Genomic DNA, 20,675 nt, shown 5'->3' with positions numbered 1-20,675 from the left:
GTCTTCAAGTATAATTCTCAATTAATAACACATAGACATGAAATTAACATAGAGAATTAATAAAAGAATTAATCTTCAACATCTAATCATGAGTGTAAACCCTAGATTGATCACACATAGACATGCAACCAAAGATAGAGAAATAATGGAAGGATTAATTAACATAAATCTTGGAACATCCAAGTATGAAATCAGAAGACCACAACATCAACTACAACAATATATTAATCTCCCCAGAAATAGAAATTGCAAAGGTTTAGATTAAGAGACTTAGGGCTTAACCAAGCCCTAAGTGGAGAGCTAGCCCATCATGGTTGTGGTAGTCAAGGTGTCAACAAGATCCACCTCCATGCTTTGCTCCTTCTTCTTCTTCTTTGATACTCAAGAGAGATGAGTGTGTAGATATTCTTCCCCAAATTTGTGCCTCCATTCTTCCCTCTCTTCTTACCCTAGCCTGTTCTCTTAAGAGAACGTGATATCTCGGTACCGAAAAAAAATAATAATTAATTATTCTAATAATATTCACCTAAATAAAAATAAATACTAACCCTAATCTAATGGCTCACTGGGCCTTAAGTAACAACCCTATTCAAGCCCAATAGTTCACAAAATAAGCCCAAACAATAAAAAGAATCTGTAATGTTGCCAAGTCCTGGGGGATCGATCCCCCACCCTGGGAGATCGATCCCCCCAGAGTTGAAAATTTCCTTTAATCCCTATTTAGCTCCATTTTTGCCCCGAGCTCATTAGTTTGCTTCTTCATCTTTGGGAACATCATCAAAGGCCTGAGATTGACTGCTTTTGAAGAATAAACACATTATTCGAGCAATGGGCTGCGACCTCCTTTTTGCCATTTTCTGAGCTTTTCTGAATATCTTTACTTGACTCTAAAAAGGCTTTAATGGACCGTTCTTAGCTCATTTTAACTTTATTGCCCTGAAATACACATAAACATAAATTAGGACTAAAACATGAAATTAAGATAGATGCAAAGACTGAAATACCCTAACTTAGGTGTTGAAATGTGCAACATTTAAGCACTTATCACGCCCCCAAACTTAGATATTGCTAGTCCCTAGCAATGAACTACAGCATGGAAATGAATTAAACATATATACAACTATGAACTAATAAAACAAATAAAGATAACACCACTTTCGTAGGTATCACGGTTGCATTTAGCATATGCAACAAGCCTTTTAAACCCCTAGGTTACCCCTAGTGGACTAGTGAAGTCTCGTGAGGGTTTCCAGAAATGGTACCCACAAACATCAAAAGCTCTTTCTTACTTGAGAAGCAACGACACATATTAAACAAGTGTTGAAAGTAGACTACCTCAAGTATGCAAATTCTGCCATTTCTAAGCTATTCTCAACATTTCAACATCATATAAGCAAGAATGGTCCTCCATACATCAAGCAATTAATCATACAAATTGAATCAATTCTATCATTCTTTTTGAGTGAACCAGCATCAAAATGTGTTGCTATCCTAGCAAATCAAAGAAATGGGGTAGCCTTACCCTCAAACTAGCATACAGATATAGTACCAATTCTCAAGACATTGAATGAACCTTGTTATTCAATCAAACATTCTTTTTTTTATTGATTTCATTTTTTTTATTTTTTATTTTTTATTTTTTATTTTTATGTATGACCATGTGCAATGTCCAAGTTCCTTAAGCTCTCTAATCACCCCATGTAACAAGTGTTGAGCCAACGACTCCCAAACCAGATGGTCTTAGGGCGTTAAGTGTAAAGACACTCCTAAGGGCATAATGACTCGGAATGGTTAGGCTACGAACTCAAACTAATCATATATCTTACATTCTTCCCTTGTCTTCCTTTTTAATCAGTTGACATGTTGAAAGAATGCAGTTCTTTTTTTTTTTTTTTATTATTCCTCACCTTTGGTGAGTGCTTTTATTTCTTTTCTTTACAAGGTCATTTTATCAAGAATGAAAGCTTTCAAAGCATACTAGCTCAATTGGGATAAACCAAAACAATAATCAACTAAGCATGTACCCCACAAATTGAATGCTAGTGTGCGCAAGTGCAAGTGTAGAATTCTATAATTAACTCTCAAAGCATTTTCAACCAACAAGATGATGTGTACCACAAGAGCAAACATGATATCAAAAATTAAAAATTTACCCCTAAATGGCATCCTAGAGCATACAAGAAATATTAGACCCTAACAACTTGTTTTTCAAAGGAACTATACTTCAAAAGTTCGAAATCATTGCCAAACACATCTCAAATCTCATCATGCATTTAAAGCTTAACTTAAATAGAATGAATCATGATGACCTTACCCCCAAACTTAAACTGTACATTGTTCTCAATGTGTAATGAGAATAATGAAAAATAATGGAAAGAGTATACCGTGATGGTAAAGACTATGAAGTCCGGCAATGATCCAGTAGGAAAGATGTCTTCCCCAAATTTGGATGCAAAAACCTATCTGTATAACCATACTAGCAAACTCACATCAAATATCACATGGGATAAGCAATTCATACAATTCAAAATAATATATAATACATTGCAAAGAGAATCATATATAATACATTGCAAAGAGATATGAGATGAAACCCTTGATAAAATCTGAAAACATTCCAAACCAGTCAGAAGGGCATACTGGAAACACATATTTTTTAATTTTTTTTTTATTATTTATTTCAAGAATGGGATTGATCTCCCAGATGTTTTGTTTTGTTTTTTTTTTTTTTTTTTTTTTTTTTTTTTGAAAAATATACTAAACTAGAAAGAAAAATATATACTAAAATAAAATAAATATATATATAAATAATAATAAATGTAAATAAAATCATTTTTTTTTTAAGAAACAAAGAAAAAAAAATATGTATAGACAACTTACAAAATAAATAAAAAAAAATGAGCTAAGTTTAACGTCTCTAGCAAAACAGAATACTACCGAAATTTTATTTTTTTTAAAAAAAATAAATCAATTCAAATTTTTTTGTTTTTTTTTTTTGTTTTTTTTTTAAATTATCAATGCAATTGTTTTTAACAACACTTCAACTGTTTTTTTTTTTTTTTTTTTTTTTTTTAAATATATATATATATATATATATATATATATATATTTATTTTTTAAACAACAATTCAATTTTTTTTTTTATTATTTAAATTTTTTTATGTATTTTTTTATTTAATTTTATTATTATTATTTATTTATTTACATTTTTTTTTTATTTTTATGTAACACAGGCTCGCCGGAGAAGAAACCGGCAGCGCTGGGTAAACCAGTTCAAGAATCGCCGGCGAAGATTACCCACAAGCTCGCCGGAGAGAAGAGCCCAGCCGAAATAGGACTCATCCACGTCAAGGACAAGCACGGCCGGAATCGCTTGGAGAAAATCCCGCCGGAATCGACAGAGAACAAACCAGCCGTGATTCACAAACACGCCGGAAAGAAACGGCGAATCACGGCCGGAGAAGAACGACGCCGAAATCCCCAGAGAACGATCCAGCCGCGCGACAGAGAACCCAGCCGGCGCTGGAAAACGTCGAAATCGAAATCGCCGGGAAATAACCCAGCCGGCGCTGGAAATATCCAGCCTTGATCGCCGGATAAATGGCGAATCACGAGCTCGCCAGAAAACGCCGGAGAAAACGGTGATGCAGAAACTCGCCGGAAGGAACAAGCCGCGACGCCGCAAAGATCCAGCCTTGATCGCTGGAGAAGAACCCAATCCAAATCGCCGGAAAGATAGCCGCGATCGCTGAAGAAAATAGCCAGTCGCCGTTGGAAGTACCAACCGCGTCGGAAAATAAAAGGCGAAGCAAACGGCGAACTCAAACCGTCAGCGGAGAAGAACTCAGTCCATGGCGCCGGAATTTGAAGCTTTTGATGCCGCGGTAAAGAAGAAGAAAACAGTGAGGGATGGATGAGAAATTGGGTTTGGATGTGGGTTAAGGGTTTGCTGGGAAATAGAAGATTGATGTATTTGGATTGAAGAGATTTGCGGGGAAAGGAAGAAAATTTTGTTTGGGCACAGAGAGTAGGGCAAGCTAAGGGGCTCGATCACCCTAAGTGAGGGATCGTTAATTTTATGCAAAAAATTTTCGCTCCACTGTGGACTGCGGAAGGGGAGATACATGGAAAAAGGGATCGATCCACATGATTGGGGGATCGATCCACATGGGCCATTTTTTTGTTGCTCTCTGCCAAAGAATGGGATTGATCTCCCAATTGTTTTTTTTTTTTTTTAAAGCAAAACTACAAAGAATATATACACTAAAATGAAAAATATATAAAAATAAAAAAAAATAAATATAATAATAAATATAATTGAAATAAAATCACATACCAGCCTAAATTAACTAGTACTATTTTTTTTTTTTACCTTTTTTTTTAATTTTTTTTTTTTTGAATAAAGCAAAACTAAAATGAAATATATATACTAAAATAAAATATATATATACTAAAATAATGAAAGCATGTAAAGAAACAAAATGAAAGAAAAATAAAAAATAAAAATAAAAAAGGAAAGTAAACAAGCACTATACAAGGGGTAAAAGAATTTTTTTTTTTTGTTTTCTCTGGGCGATGGCCGCCCAATGCCGGGTGAATGATTGCCCGACACCTGATAGGCAAAATTTTTATTTATTTATTTATTATTATTTTTTAAAAAAACTACAACAAAGTATGTATAAGCAAAATAAAAATACAAAGAAATAAAAATGCAAATGAAAAACAAAAAGAAATAAGGGAGAAATAAAGTTGTGAAACTCTACAAAAAATACTAATGTTTAACGTCTCTAGCAAGACGTTGAAGCAACATGCTAATCAAAAGTATCAAAAACCGGATATGAGACATCCTTATTAATCCGTTTGTCTATTTTTCCAAGTGGATCCTCTCTCATAACAACAAATTCATCTCCCAAAAGAATGACTTGAAAAGAAATGATGTAAGATGCAATTTGTTTCCTTTCATCAATGGTCTTGAAAATGAAATCAATAATGGGTAGTCTTGAACTTGGCAAGGCAACGTCTTTCAAAGACTCAATTGAATTATTAAGAAATGCACTCTTTTCATCCCTTTTCTCTTCCTCACTAATCACCATCTCTTCACTTTCCAAGTTAGCTATGGAGTTCATTAAAGAGTTCACTTCATACGTGGAGCTTTCGATGTCAAAACCACATGCTTCATACATTTTCAAAAGGCACGCCTCAAGAGGATCATTGGGGATAATAAAAGGAAGGATCTCTTTTACAAGTTCCTCCTTTTCCTCTCCTACTTCTATAGTGGTCAACAACTCCTCACTCTCTAAGGTATCAATTTCCTCATGCTCAAGATTATAAGGAATGTCCTCATAATTCAATTTATGCTCTATTGGATTAGTCACTAGCTCACTTGCCTCACCCTCTTTTATTATCATGTTTTGCTCACTTTGATTAGTCATTAATTGACTTGCCTCTTCTTCCTCTTCCTCTTGACGAGAAAGAGTACTTGCAATTTCCTCAACTTGAGCTTTTAGCATCGCTAGCTTATGAGAATGATAATTAATAAGTTGTCTCCTTTCATTAAGTTCATCAATTAGAGCTAACATTTTATTTTCAAATCCGAGAGAGTAAGGTAATGGAGATGGTTCTTCATAAAATGGTGGGGGAGGGTAATAGTCATAAGAGGAATCATAAGAATGATCAAGTCCATTATATGATAATGATTTATGAAATGTATTGGACTCACTCTCATAAGGATCATGATATGATGGAGATGCATAAGGATAAGGGGTAAAATTTTCCCCCAAACTTGGATCAAACAAGGGCTCCATTCACATTCACAATCCGAAAACAATAAAATAATTGCCTCGACAATGGCTCATGCATATAACAATGAAAGTAATGGCCTCAACAAGGACCTATGCTTGGACAAAATATTTAAACAATATGAAAGCCTCAACAAGGACTATCTCGCAAGCATAGAAAAATGAACAATTAGGGTACGAGTTGCTCACAAAGGTTCTTAAGCAACTTCAAATTCGAACGATAGCTTTAAGCTCCAATGTTTGCCTTTCTTGTATCAAATACCTAATTGCACATTAAAGAAAGAAAAATAAGAAAATAATAAAAATATACAAATAATCAAATGAAAACCAATATCTAATTTAACTCCAATTAAACCAATGGTCCCCGGCAACGGCGCCAAAATTATGATGCGACCCGAGCGTGTACACAAAATAATGCACAACACTTTGGTTTTAGAAATGGTATCAAACGGGCATCATAGTTTACATTTATAAACCGCTAGACACTTATACTATGTACTATGAAGTGAGAAGGGATCGAACCTAAAAGACTTTTGGCTTGGATTCAAATAAGACAATTGGTTTTAACAAGTGATTACCATAAAAGAGATAAAGAGAGAATAAAATAGATGGTTGGTTGATTAAACTAGTGAACAATTAAATTAAAATGCAATGAAAATAAACTAAGTTAGAGTTAGGGGTTTAAGAGATAGAAGAAAATTCTTAGGGTTTATTGGAAGCACCACTAAGCTCATGCAATTAACCACTTGCTTTCCATTAATAGGGAGAACATTGTTGTAATTAAAATGTAGCTACAATCAATGGCGCAATTTGCATATGTAAGCATGATCATCCAATTCATTTGTAATGCATTGCCTACCTAACCAACAAGTAAACTAAGTGTAGGACAACACACCAATCTTGAGGCTTAACCTATCTCACAAATCTACAAATGCATCTAATGAGAGCACACATCAATGTGATAACAAAAATTTCAATTATGATGATGGATTGATTAATCAAGTGTAGATTGTCTACCTAATGACAAGTAAACTAGGGTGTAGTACAACCTATCAAGACAAAACCATAACCAAACAAATCCATTGACCATTTGCATATAATCCACAATCAAGAAGATGATACAAATTGCATATAATAAGTGTGGAATATCAATTTCAAGTATGAATTGTCTAATCATAACACAACCCATCAAGAATAGAGTATAAACCATCAAACTAGTTAACAATTGCATCCATTAAATACCATGTCATGGTCTTCAAGTATAATTCTCAATTAATAACACATAGACATGAAATTAACATAGAGAATTAATAAAAGAATTAATCTTCAACATCTAATCATGAGTGTAAACCCTAGATTGATCACACATAGACATGCAACCAAAGATAGAGAAATAATGGAAGGATTAATTAACATAAATCTTGGAACATCCAAGTATGAAATCAGAAGACCACAACATCAACTACAACAATATATTAATCTCCCCAGAAATAGAAATTGCAAAGGTTTAGATTAAGAGACTTAGGGCTTAACCAAGCCCTAAGTGGAGAACTAGCCCATCATGGTTGTGGTAGTCAAGGTGTCAACAAGATCCACCTCCATGCTTTGCTCCTTCTTCTTCTTCTTTGATGCTCAAGAGAGATGAGTGTGTAGATATTCTTCCCCAAATTTGTGCCTCCACTCTTCCCTCTCTTCTTACCCTAGCCTGTTCTCTTAAGAGAACGTGATATCTCGGTACCGAAAAAAAATAATAATTAATTATTCTAATAATATTCACCTAAATAAAAATAAATACTAACCCTAATCTAATGGCTCACTGGGCCTTAAGTAACAACCCTATTCAAGCCCAATAGTTCACAAAATAAGCCCAAACAATAAAAAGAATCTGTAATGTTGCCAAGTCCTGGGGGATCGATCCCCCACCCTGGGAGATCGATCCCCCCAGAGTTGAAAATTTCCTTTAATCCCTATTTAGCTCCATTTTTGCCCCGAGCTCATTAGTTTGCTTCTTCATCTTTGGGAACATCATCAAAGGCCTGAGATTGACTGCTTTTGTAGAATAAACACACTATTCGAGCAATGGGCTGCGACCTCCTTTTTGCCATTTTCTGAGCTTTTCTGAATATTTTTACTTGACTCCAAAAAGGCTTTAATGGACCGTTCTTAGCTCATTTTAACTTTATTGCCCTGAAATACACATAAACATAAATTAGGACTAAAACATGAAATTAAGATAGATGCAAAGACTGAAATACCCTAACTTAGGTGTTGAAATGTGCAACATTTAAGCACTTATCACCTGTTCATTTATCGGCTAAGGATACTGCTCAAGGGGTGAATATGTGCTGTAATAGTTTGTTTGGCAAGGTTTGGGCTTCGAAGATTATTACACTAGCTGGTGTTAAGTACACTTTTAGCAGGATGTTTCAAAAGCTGTGGCCAAAGGAAAGACAAAATAAAGCTCTGTCCTCATGTCTCATTATCTATAAGATTACAAGGAATTTATTTCAACTGGTCATTCTGGACGGTTCGGTTCGTCTCAGGATCTTTTAAGGCTGTCCCTGGTTATTTGATGGGCATCTGCTTGTTCTTAAAGAGTGGGAGGATGGTCTTCTCCTTTCTGAGTCGGCGTTTCAGCTTTCCCTATTTTGGATACAACTCTGTGATGTTCCAGCTAATTACCTCTCTGAAAAGGTTGGTCGTCGCATTGCCAATTCTTTTGGTCGGTGTTTGAAGGTGGAATTGCATGACAAGGGTGTGATGGAGAACAAGGAGACTTTGCTGGTTGATAGTAGGGTTCTCCGCCTCAAAGTGGAGCTGGATATTTCTAAATCACTTCGTCGAATTTGAGGTTGTTAGGTCCGTCGGGTACGGAGTTTGGATTCAAGTTTGATATGAAAAGCTCCCGTCCTTGTGTTTTGCTTGTGGTATTATCGGGTAGAACTGGAAGGCTTGTTCGGTTGGTGCCTCTCAGTCCCCTGTGGAATTGATGGAGTATGGTCCTTGGTTAGGTGTGGAGGGTTACTTGGGGAAGGATATTTGGAATCCCGGTGGTAATTGGACTGAATCTTTGGCTGTGAGTACCGGGAAGAATTGGCTCTATGTGGAGGGAGATGATTTCGACAGGGTCTTGGGCGACTTTACTTTGACTGCACCTCGTGGTCAGGTTCCTACTGCTACTGTTCCTGTTGTGGAAGGGGCGTTGTCAACTGTAGGTGTGGAGGCTTTGGGAGAGGTTGGTGTTGCTACAGGTGCATGTTCACATCCTCCATTTGCGGGTTCTCATTTGGGTGTTACCGAGGTTGTGGGTTCTGGTCACTCGGATGAGTGTGTTCAGGTGGGGGCGGGCGTGTATGGTTCGGCCAATAATGAAGTTCATGGCTCCCCCTCTTAGAGTTTTGTTGCTTTAGCTCATATTGAGGAGCCAGTTCAATGTGTGCCTTCCGTTTCTCAGGCTAAGGGCGGGTGTTGTCTTTATCGCGATGGGATCAACTTTCCAAATGTGGTAGAAAAGGTAAAGGTCCGGCGGTGCCTCGTAACGGCTGTTCTTCTGATTCTTCGGCATCCTCTCACAGCCAGGGCTCTTTTCGTGCGAGAAATAGTAGTAAGCGTCGCCCACTCAATCCTGTTTTGGGCTAGGGATCACCTCCGATTGATGGGAAGAAGCATAAGGTTTCAGTGGCTCCTCTTACGGCATGTTTGGATACGGATCAGTTTTCGTTTGGTGCTGCGGGTAACATTCCTCTTGGTGCACAGGCTGGCGATTCAGTTAACTCGGATGCATCTCCTTCGCAGTCTTTTTCTACGCAGCTGGCTTTTTTGGTTGGTGATGTTCAACCTAGTGTTGACACGTCCAACTAATCTGTTGAATGTATTGTTTTTGCGGGGCTTTGGTTGTTTATTTCCTTTCGTTATGGTTGTTTTGTTGTTCAGTTCTTGTAAATGTCTTAGAACATTCTGTTGCTAGGCTGAAAAAAAAAAAAAAAAACCGTTGGCGCCAAAAGCCGTGTATGTCAAACACGTGTACAAAATAATGGTGACAAAGTTAACCCATTTCCCAACCCATCTCCCAGCATTTTGAATTCGTACTACAAACAACCGTTTTTGAAAATAATAATTATATAAAAAAAAGACTCATATTGAGTGTTTATCGTAATAACACTGGCATAAGTTTCTATAAGCATTTTATAATGTTTTAAATTCGTAAGAAATCATATTTATATGCAACAAACAACAACTCAATTTGACCTAATTATATAGGATTATGATCATAATAATAATGATAATAATAATAATCATCATCATCATCATCATCACCACATGAAAAAATAAAGGGCAAATTACATTTAACACCAACGAGGTTTTCATTTTGTACACCTAAATAGAAGTATGTGCGATATATTCATCAACCACCCTTGTGGTTTCACTCTTGAGTGATGCATCAAATCAATGTAGGGTAATTATACTTTTGGACATAGATAACCTTGATATTGTGAGAAGACCAAATTGTCTATTAGTTGAATTGAAATTATATCATTCAAAAAAAGGCAAAAGTGCACTTTCTCTTTATCTCTACGTCTAGCCATGCAAAACTTTTTCCTTCACTATTTGAATTAAGTTTTGCATGGAACATCAATGGTCCATCAAACCAATGTCTTTCACTAACCCATGTTTTGCATGTAACTGCACAGCTTACGCCAAGTTAGGAATAGCCAAGACAATGGTCATTAGAAGTATCTTTATTTTTTGTGTTTTAGCTATGATCATGTTATATGCTTGTGTATCCTAGTGACAGAGACATTGGTCATGTAGTGTGGTATTTTTTGAAAGTGTGGTACAATATATTATATTATCCTTACTAATTCACCAACATATATAACCCAACAAGTCATAAATATTACATCATATAATTTCTCAAGTACCAATGCCAACAAGCATATTCATGTTCCATACATACTGATTTACAAAATAAGGTGCCCACATAACTTATACACATGTTTACTGCCCATACACATAAACTAGTGAGGCCAAAAATGAACATGTTTAAGTTAACAAGTACTGCCCACATAACCAAAAATAATGGTGAGCCCATCAAGAAGGGGTAAAAACATAAGTTACCCTCATCAACTTCCTTCTAGATTTTTCTTTTAAATAATGGTGAAGTGTCTTAAGGTTATAACTTCTGAAAAAAAAAAAAAAAAAAGTGTCTTAAGGTTATATATGTAAATTAACTTTTATATTCAAAAGTCAAGTCAATTTAGACTTTACTGTTATATTTTCCATACTTCTATTTAACTGTACAATATGTAAACCACGTGGGTATTAGATGTAATTTGTCCAAAAATGAAAGACACTAATTTAGATAAATAGTACAAATTTCATGTTCCAAACCATTCTCATAAACTATTGTATGATTTCGTCAACGTACACTTCATTATCGTCTTACCTACATTAAGTTAAACAAGTAAAATTAATACTAACTCTCTCAATCGAAACAAAGAATTTCATCTCATAAACTAAACCGATCAATCCAAAATTAGTCTAATGCTGTTGAGAAATTAAAATTCAAATGGGTGAAAGAGAGGATAGCAAAAAATCAAATATGCCAGTGGATTATCCTTTCTACCCACGTCTGAATGGTGTTGAGTTAAAAAAAAAAAAAAAAAAATAGAAAATGAACTTGAACAGCGAAATTTGTAGAACAAAAGTAGTCCATTCTCAGTTACCTCTCACACTCTTTTAATTTTTCTTTTTTTGAAAGGTTTTAATCGCAAGGTTCTATTCGATAAAATTTCAATATGCAATTTTCTTGTGATTTCTAGTATGTACTTATTTGTGTGTGTGTATATATATGGTACAAATTTAAATTTTAATACCGTGTGAGGCACATTTCATAAAGGTGATTTGCTCTTGAACCTAAAAAGTTTGTCGCTCATATATTAAGAAACGAACTTCATGTAAGTTTTCTTACAATTTAATTCTTGTGTACTATGTAGTTGACTAATAATATGAAAGGCTGCACTTTTGATGGAGAATCTGTATTTTGTTTTTGTATATATTGATAATGATCTTTGAATTGCATTTAGATTGATTATCTAATGTGCAATTCAATTCTTGTGTATTATGTTTTTATGTAGTTGATTTAGTAATATGAAAGGTTGCACTTTTGATGGAAAATCAAATCTTTATTTTTATATATATTCCGTCGAGATTTATTATCTAATTACTTCTTTTTTGGGAACTGTTTTAATAGCTCAAATTCTAATTTACAATTTTCTTGAAATTTCTATTATGTATTTATTTGTATATGTTTTTTTGTATACAAATTTGAATTTCTTACATTTTTATTCTAGTTCTTGTTCTTTAAGTTGATTATTTAATTATTATTTTTATTTTCATGTTTTTATTTAAAGGGTGGTCCAGTTGCAACTATTCAATCTTGGAAGAATATAAAAGCTTGTTTGATTCAGTTTTTTAGAAAAACAAATTTTCATTAATTACTTGGAGCCTTATTAAGCTTTAGGTCTCAGATTCGATTTCCCTTATGTGCGAGCAATTCCTTGTGCGAGCAATTTCTTGGGGCCAAGACTTCAGACATAGTCCGAGTTTTATCCGGTCAGGGGGTCACCTTGCATGAATCCTCGGAGATTAGTCGGGACGAAGCCTCGGATACCTCAGGTTTCCAAAAAAAAAAAAAAAAAAATTCATTAATTCAAACAACTATTTTCTTTTCTTAATTATGAAAGAGAGTTTTCTGGTTTTATTTATTTTCTTCCTCTTCTTCTTCATCAGGAAACATGAGGAGTCCAGCATATTCTTTCTCCAACGTATCTTTTCATCATACTACAACAATAAATAAATAAATATATATATATATAACTGAACCAAATTATTTGACTACAGAGTCGGACACAGGAAAAGAAATAATTAAGGTTCAGCTTGAATCCTTTGTTGTGCTGCATTTGCATCGACTCCATTGAGTAGCCAACAATCAGGAAACTAAAAGTTAAAGACGGTAATGGAGTGATGCATAATCAACAGAACATTCCAACATGAAAATCAACAATCAAATTGTTCTATTAACAATAAGAAAACCTTTTTTTTTTTTATTTTTCGTGTAAAGTGAAAAAACAATCAGTTTCCATGAAAAATCAAACCCCCCCTTCCCCGTGGGGGCTCCTCCGTTGATACAAACAGTAACAAAGGTTGCCGGGAAATATACCCGGCAACAATGGTTTTCATCTTCTCACTTGTAATCAATCCTCCACTGCCTGACAACAAGAATGTCCATCTACTTTCCCATTGATGAAATACAGCCAAGCCCTCCCCGTTCTATTGCTACAGCAACTCCTCTTTACTTGGTCAACAATTAGACCAAAAAAAGTTAAATCCCTGTTTGTGTACCTACTACTTTTTCCATCTTCGATCTAATTACCCATTTGAAAAGGGTAAACTAGTAGTACCAGAAAAAAACTAATACCTAAACAAGGTCAAAAGATTGAACAAACACATCTATAGATCCCAGCGTTAGATTGTGAATGCAGAGATGACTTCCCGTCGCACCCTTTTCGCTTCACAGTAGTGGAGGGTACACCAAATTCATCCAAAATATTAATAATACTTTCAGCATCCAAGACTCTTCAATATGCTGCTGAGCTTATCAATAACCGCTGAAGGATTGGCATATGATCCAGCCAGATTCATGGAATGATACTCTAATCCTTTCCACTGGGAAATCAATCGAAAATGTGGGCGCCTGAAATCACGGCTAATGATCTCAAATATCACTGTTTTAGGAGTTGCTGAAACTATATGAGTGAGACCAGCTCCATGAGCTCCAATAATGATTGACGCATCTTGAATGGCTCGGACTTGCTCTTTCATGGACATGTGCGCAAACAAACCATTAATCAGGTTTACTTTGCATTCCAAATGATTTGATACCCAGCTCTTTAAAGAATCAAACACCTCTTGTTCATTGCTGAGCCTCGATTCCACTTTACCACCATGTCGTGGATGAGCTAAATAATCCTCTCGCCGAACAAAGAGGACGTTTTGACCTGATATCGGCTTTGGGTTATGGTGTCTATCTACCGGAAAACCAAAAGCTGCTCTTATCATTTCTCCAAACTCAGATAATCGTGCCGTTTTGTGATTATCAGGTTTTTGCCACAAATCATGTGCAGAAGCTCCGCGACAGTTTACATCCTCAGACAGCCCTTTAAATAGGGCAGTTTCATATCCCAGAGGCGAAAGGATTGCATGGCGAAAACAAACAGGACCGCTAAAGTTTTTGGCATATCTGAGGCTTGAAAACAGTGCCTTCCATGTTTCTTCCAAAGGTGCCTGAATTTTTGCCAAAGAGAAATCAGGAACTGTAATTTTGTAGACTACTCTATTATTGGCCACACAACAGAGAAGTAAGAGGCAGAGTCAAATATTTAGGGTTTTGCAACCTTTACAATCTTAGCACAGTAAAATTGGTAATTCAGGCACAATTTCAGACAGTAATTTTTGCTCTCCAAAAAGAGACTCAAAGGTAAAAGTGCATGAATCGAAATGAGTGGTTGAGAAACAGATGAAGCAAGTCGAGCAGTGATCGATACATTTGTTAAGTGCATTCATAATTCAACCATCAAAAGAAGCAGCTCAAATTACAAGTTTCCTCAAGGTCAACAACATTTCATCTGAAACAGTGAATATATCAAATGAAAAGAGTAATCCGGAACAAAGAATACATAAGAGAAAGAAAAAATTGAAATATTCCATATGAACGAGTCAGCCATATGAATTCTCTTTTTCCATTCTTTTCTATTTCAAGTTATTTCTCCTCTTTTATTTAATCTTTTAAAATCATTTTAAATTACTTTATCCCATGTTAGTTTTACGCAACCTATTTCACCCAGTGCACTGCCACTGCAAAGTCTTGGGAGGGTCAGATGCACACAGCTTTACCTCCGCATGAGAAGAGGTGGTTTCCCAGTTCAAACAAGTGACTTCCAGGTCAAAATTGAGCACCCTTACCGTTGAGCCAAGACCCAGCCCCTCTGGTAGTATATGGAGTATCCAAATGAAGTGCATAGGAAGTTACTTTGGTATTTGAGAGGTACTACAGATATGGATTTGGTTTATGACCACAGTAGCAGTGACACTTCCGATAGTGTTATAAGGTTTGCGGATTCCACTTATGCAATAGGAGATCTCTGACACGTTATGTCTTCACTCTCTCAAGTGAGCCATCAGTTAGAAGACAACTTGTCAAATCACTACAGTTGCCTTGTTCACTACAGTCTACAGGTAAGGTATATGGCAGTGACTAAAGTGAACAGGAATTCTTTGAATAAGAGTTTTAGTTGGTAATCTGGGTTTACAATAGGAGTTAACTGTTGTGCGTCATCACAGACAGTGCAATGCACATGAGCAAAGATCAAGTATTTAAAGAGAGGATTCAACATACTGATGCTATTACCGGTAGCCCAGAATATAAGGCTACCAAGCCTATTCCTGTGTTCAAGTCAAACTTACTCAAGCTTAATTGGTGCTTGGAGCTATTGAGGTAAACCCTACGGGGGATTTTGTGGAGAAGATACAAAAGAGAATTTCTGTTTCATTAGGCTTGATACAATTCAAGCCAAGGATGAGATGGTGTAATGGTGTCTCAAAATTCTGAATCCAAAAGGCCTTTTACAGAGGCCAAGAAGGCCAATAGACCATGAATTTTACAGTAATATGGGTATTTCTCTTGTATCATAGGACCAAATTATAGAAGGGTCAAATCAGGGGAATTTGGTAAGCTCTGTTAAATATGGAACTTGGTATAAATAGAGGGAGGCTAGGGTTTGTAAATTTTCTTATAACCTTCATCTCCAATAGTGAATTTCTTTGTCATCTCAGTCCCACTACATACGCTTTAACCCAAACAAAGTAAATTGGTGTGTGTTCTTGATAATTTTCCGTATCTTTGTTAAATTTTGTGTCAATACATCATGAGTACTTAGTAGTATAGCTTCTGGTGTCAACGGACTTTGCAACACCATCCTATCAAAAAATAAGAACAAGTTCATCAATAAGCATAACCTATATATAACGCGGCCTAAAACTATCTACTTAACCTGTTGCCTTTAAGAAAACGAGGGATGTTCTTAAAAAATGATTGATTCTGAGAATCAAAGAAGAGCAACTATTGGATGCTTAATAAACTAATACACTGACAGGACCTAACATCTCACAAGGCCTTGGCCCTTGACACAGCACAAGAATACTCAAAACGTGGAAATGCTTTGCCGTGATAATAAATTCACTGTAAGAGGACACATTGATTTGATAGTTTACCAATCTATGCTTCTGCATGAGTCTGATACTAACTTAATGGCATTATATTGATCTTACTCCTTGATCATACATGATGAAACACTAATAACACCATATACGAGTCTGATATCCAATACTTTCATAGTCCCTACTGACAGTTTGAGACCATATTTTCCATGTTCTATAGAAAGTGGGAGGTGGAGTCCGGTATTCCAGCCTATGTAATCTAGACATCCATGCTCAAATAGCCTATTCTTCACATCATTGCGAAATAAAATTAGGAGTGTTTCCAGTTACATCTCTCTCTCTCTCTCTCTCTCTCTCTCTCTCTCTCTCTCTCTCACACACACACACACACACACACACACACACACAACTAAATTATGTGTCATTGCAGTTGGAATTATGAGTGTGCTTTGTTTTTCAACAAAAGGCACCACCAATACAAAACAAACTAGATAAAACAAATTTCCAAAGTTCTACTGCATCCCAAACATTGTGTTGAACTGAACAATGATCCTGAAAGGAGCATTTCTAACCTGATAATAAATAAATAGTTTAACAGTCAATAGACCCGTGTCATTTATCAGTCCAACAAATCAATTGGGAGGAAACCAAGCTTGACATGGTTAAACGCTTGAGCATTGATGCGACTGGCGTGAGTTCAAGTTGAAGAGCAACCACTTTGTGAAATACCAAAGATTAGGTCTATCCCAAGTCTTCCCTCCCCAGGACCTTGCCGTGGTCGAACCAGAACTAGGTAACACCTTTCAACTTTGCTTAGCTAGTGAATTTTTTTTTTACATTTTTAGACCATAATTCCCAGTTTGCACCATATTATGTTGTTATGTACATCCACCATCTTATACATCTGCTAGAAATTCTACTTCATCAGATAGTGGTAATGTTGCAAATAAGATGATTATAAGAAGGAGGCACACCATTCAAATGTGCTTGAGAAAAGAATTTGAACTCGGAATACAAGCAATTGCAACTATAAAAGTCTCTCACTGCTCTCATTTTTTATCACTCCATAAATAACTACAAATTTCAAATTCAAGTGCATTGTTTATCATCATGCACAGATGCCAATGCCATCAGTTTTAATATGAAGTGCGTGGTTTGTAACACTAAAGTTAGATATCTATTTCATTTTTGTTGACTCTATTGCTTGCTCAACAAAACAACATAATAAAAAAAGGATTTCTATTATGACCCCAAAAAAATCTATTTTATAGCAACCCAATAGTAAATAGAAAATATGAGCAATGTGAAGTTGAGCGCACATACCAGACAATGGCCATCTACAAAAACCACATGAGGTCGATTAGGCAAGCCAGTAACTCTAGAAGCTACATATGCACTGAACCAATCGGTGACTGTGTGAAAAAGGTTTGCATACTCATAACGCGTGACCAAAAGTGTAGGCTCCTCAACCCACTGTAATGAGAAACGTTGCATCAGATATTTGAAAACAAAAACAAAAGATGCTAAAAATAATAATAAAGAATAAATGCATCATGATTGACATGGGAAAAGAGTATGTATAAGGTGTCCATGAAAAAGTTGTCCTGCTAATATTGCATCACTTTAAGGTATTCAAAAAAAAAGAAAAAAGATACCACTTCTTCAAATAGTAATGCTTGCAAGAGAGTTTCCTCATGATAATAGTCATGAGCTCTCCATATTTTACAATTGAGATATTTTTTTGACATCTATGAAAAGTCAAATGAATCATTCAGTACATCTTTCAATCCAGTGATTAAATGTGGAGAGTTCACGACTATTGTCGTGAGGAAGCTCTCTTGATAGCATTACTCTTCTTCAAAGAAAAGAAAATGTAAGTGTTGACATGGGCTGAATATTAGCTCTTATGCATATCAACTCCACCTTGTCCCAAGGAAATTAAAATTTTCTATGATAACATCTATCAAATTCTAGATTTAAGTTTTTCAGATGTTCTGAAAACATCCAGATTTCCACCAGTACATTGCTTGATTCCTGACCAAAAATCCCCAGAATTCCATGAATGTAAAACAATCTCTTAATCAAACAAATAGATGCTTTTTCTTTTACCAATAACAGGGAAGAGATTCACCATCACTCTCAAAAAGGTACAAGCCACATGCCCCAAAAGCCCAAATCCTAACTCCCCACCCAATATCTCTTCTAAAAAGGCAGTGTATGTAACATGTTGCAGCTAAGCTCTGGACAGATAACATCATAACAACTTGCTTAGAAAACCCCTTGACTCTTAGTTTTAAGTCGAAGAAAATTAAGAATTTGAAACATGTCCACATCTCACTCCAGTTCAATTCTACCAATTAAAACTCCAGTCACTTCTTTTTAAAGGTTTTCCATTTAAAAAAATACTGTAGCAACTAGCAAGTAACTATTTTTCCCCCTTCAACTGCATATCAATTGTAACTTTTTCTGTTGTTGGAACTTGGAAGTAATAGGGCATTGCTTAATGCAACAGGAAAAAGTCAAGACTTGTGTAAAATAATACCAAATACAATGTTTGTATCCAATTCCCCACTTAAAACCTGTATGGTGGTGCACCCAACATTCTGTAATGGCCTTTCTTCTCTGGATATCAATTTTTATTATTATTATTTTTTTATTTTTTTTATTATTATTTTTATTATTTTTTTATTTTTTCTGGATATCATAGGGGTCTCAAGTGTGGAAAATATTGTTAGCATTCTTGGGCTCTGGCCTTCACTTAAACCAACCAAACCCTCAACACCCCTTTCCCCCCTTATAAAAAAATAATAATAGTGACGCTGATTCAATCAGTACAGGAAAAAATGTCTGCTATATTTTGAACTATTGATCTTAAAAAAATTATTAGAGCAGCAAATCCTAAAGTAAAAAGTTCATTTGATTATCCCCAACACAAAAGGTAATCTGTAACCACAGGAAGCCATCAACATTAAAATCAATAGTATCAAATACAAATTTTCGAGTTCAATTAATAAACATCAATATTCATTCATTTATCAACATTAATGTCACTCAATCAAAGTCAACAAATTTAAGTAAATTTCTATTATTAGCAGCATCTAGTTCAGATTTTTTTTTTTTTTTGGCATTTAAAGTCCCAGATAACAGGAAAATATTAAATTAACACCAATACATCATAAAAATTGACAAAACGGAAAACAAAACCTAACCTCCGAACACGTGAAGTTATCAGCGCCAACTTGCAGTATCGAATCCATCAAACCGCGCATCGCGTGCTTCGAAATCGTGGCTCGCTGCACATACCGATCAAGAAAATCTCGACTCGCAAGCTCTCGTCCGTGACTCGACCTCTCGCCGACCTCGATATCGAAAGCTCCGGACTCGAACACCGGCATTTCCGCATCCTCTCCCCTCCCGATCACCGCCTCCAATCTCTCTCCTCCGATCGACATACTAATCTTCTCCGGATGCATCCGAATCCTCCCTCCCTCGCATATCGAACTCCGCAACGTCCGACTATAGAAGCACCTGAACCACCCGCCCGATCTCCGGTGATTCTCCGTCGAGGGCTTGAGGACATCGAGGCGTTCAGTGAAGCCGTTGCCGAAGTAGCCTTCGCATGATCTGAAGGGGACGTCAGGGTTGAGAGACCAGGGGAGGTAGGAAGGCAAGATCGGCCATGGCTTGGCATGGCAAGTGTGGCAAGTGTGGAAGTGCTGGTGGTTTTCCGATAGGTTGTGGATGTTTATGGTTTGAGATAGGTGGTTTTCCGATGGGGGTTTGTGGTGGAAGTGGTCGGCGTAGGTGAAGAAGTAGAGGTAGAAAGAAATTGAGTTGATAGCGAAGAGTGAGAGAAGGATTTGGAGCTTCCTTATGTTCATACTCTCTCTCTCTCTCTAGTTTCTCTCTCTATAGAGCTGCGTCGTTGAGTGGAATGGTGGTTTACTGGTCTACACGAGCATAAATTACTTTCGCACTGATAGTCCACCATAGACATTACAAATAGTCTTGTACCATGGTCCACCAATTCAATCAAAACTAATACTCCGTAATTAAAGTTTCTTTTCAATATTTTATTACACTTTTATGAATCTATTTTCTTAAAAGGAAAACATTGAAACACTACGTTTTAGATTCGTGTTCCAGACAGATATGTGTGGCACATTCGGAGAATGCTAGGTTTGGTAAAGTTAAAAAATAAATAAAGGTTAATATGAGTACTTAATGGAACCTGAGTTGGATTCAAATATTGTTCTGAAGGTTAATACAAGTACTCAATGGAAAGGGCTTTTACCCTAATAATTAAAAAGAAAAAAGTGCAATAAACCTCCTTTGATTAATTTTTTACTTTAAAAAAGCTCTCCAAATATTCAATGGAGGTAACATAGTAAATGTGAGTGGATGTAAAATATTTTTAAAACAAAAATACCTATATTCTTATTATATAAAACAAATTACATTAAATCCCCCTCTACTTTGAATTTTTTGCAAGAAACATCCGTAAAGAAAAAAATGCACATAACCCCTAACTATTTAATTTGTTGCAAAGTGATGTTATAACGACTAAAGTGTCCATTAATATAAATTTAATAAAATGGT

The 20,675-nt window shown here is 35.8% G+C and overlaps 1 protein-coding gene across 1 annotated transcript; it reads right to left on the bottom strand.

Annotated features, from left to right (window-relative positions):
* Positions 1-12,819: 12,819 nt before the first annotated feature.
* LOC132312227 (beta-1,2-xylosyltransferase-like) lies at positions 12,820-20,043 on the bottom strand. Its single transcript, XM_059810506.1, has 3 exons — positions 19,286-20,043; positions 17,400-17,549; positions 12,820-14,144 (listed from the first exon to the last, which is right to left on the bottom strand). Exons 1-3 carry the CDS (start codon positions 19,955-19,957, stop codon positions 13,422-13,424), a joined length of 1,545 nt encoding a protein of 514 aa, XP_059666489.1. The 5' UTR covers positions 19,958-20,043; the 3' UTR covers positions 12,820-13,421.
* Between the last annotated feature and the right edge of the window lie 632 nt (positions 20,044-20,675).

The sequence above is a fragment of the Cornus florida genome, unplaced genomic scaffold (assembly GCF_030987335.1).
Source record: "Cornus florida cultivar Cherokee Brave unplaced genomic scaffold, ASM3098733v1 CherokeeBrave_3.0.0_Hap2_Chr06, whole genome shotgun sequence".
NCBI classification, from domain to species: Eukaryota; Viridiplantae; Streptophyta; class Magnoliopsida; order Cornales; family Cornaceae; genus Cornus; species Cornus florida.
The sequence above is the reverse complement of the archived record's forward strand: the minus strand, read 5'-3'. Positions and strand labels throughout refer to the sequence as shown.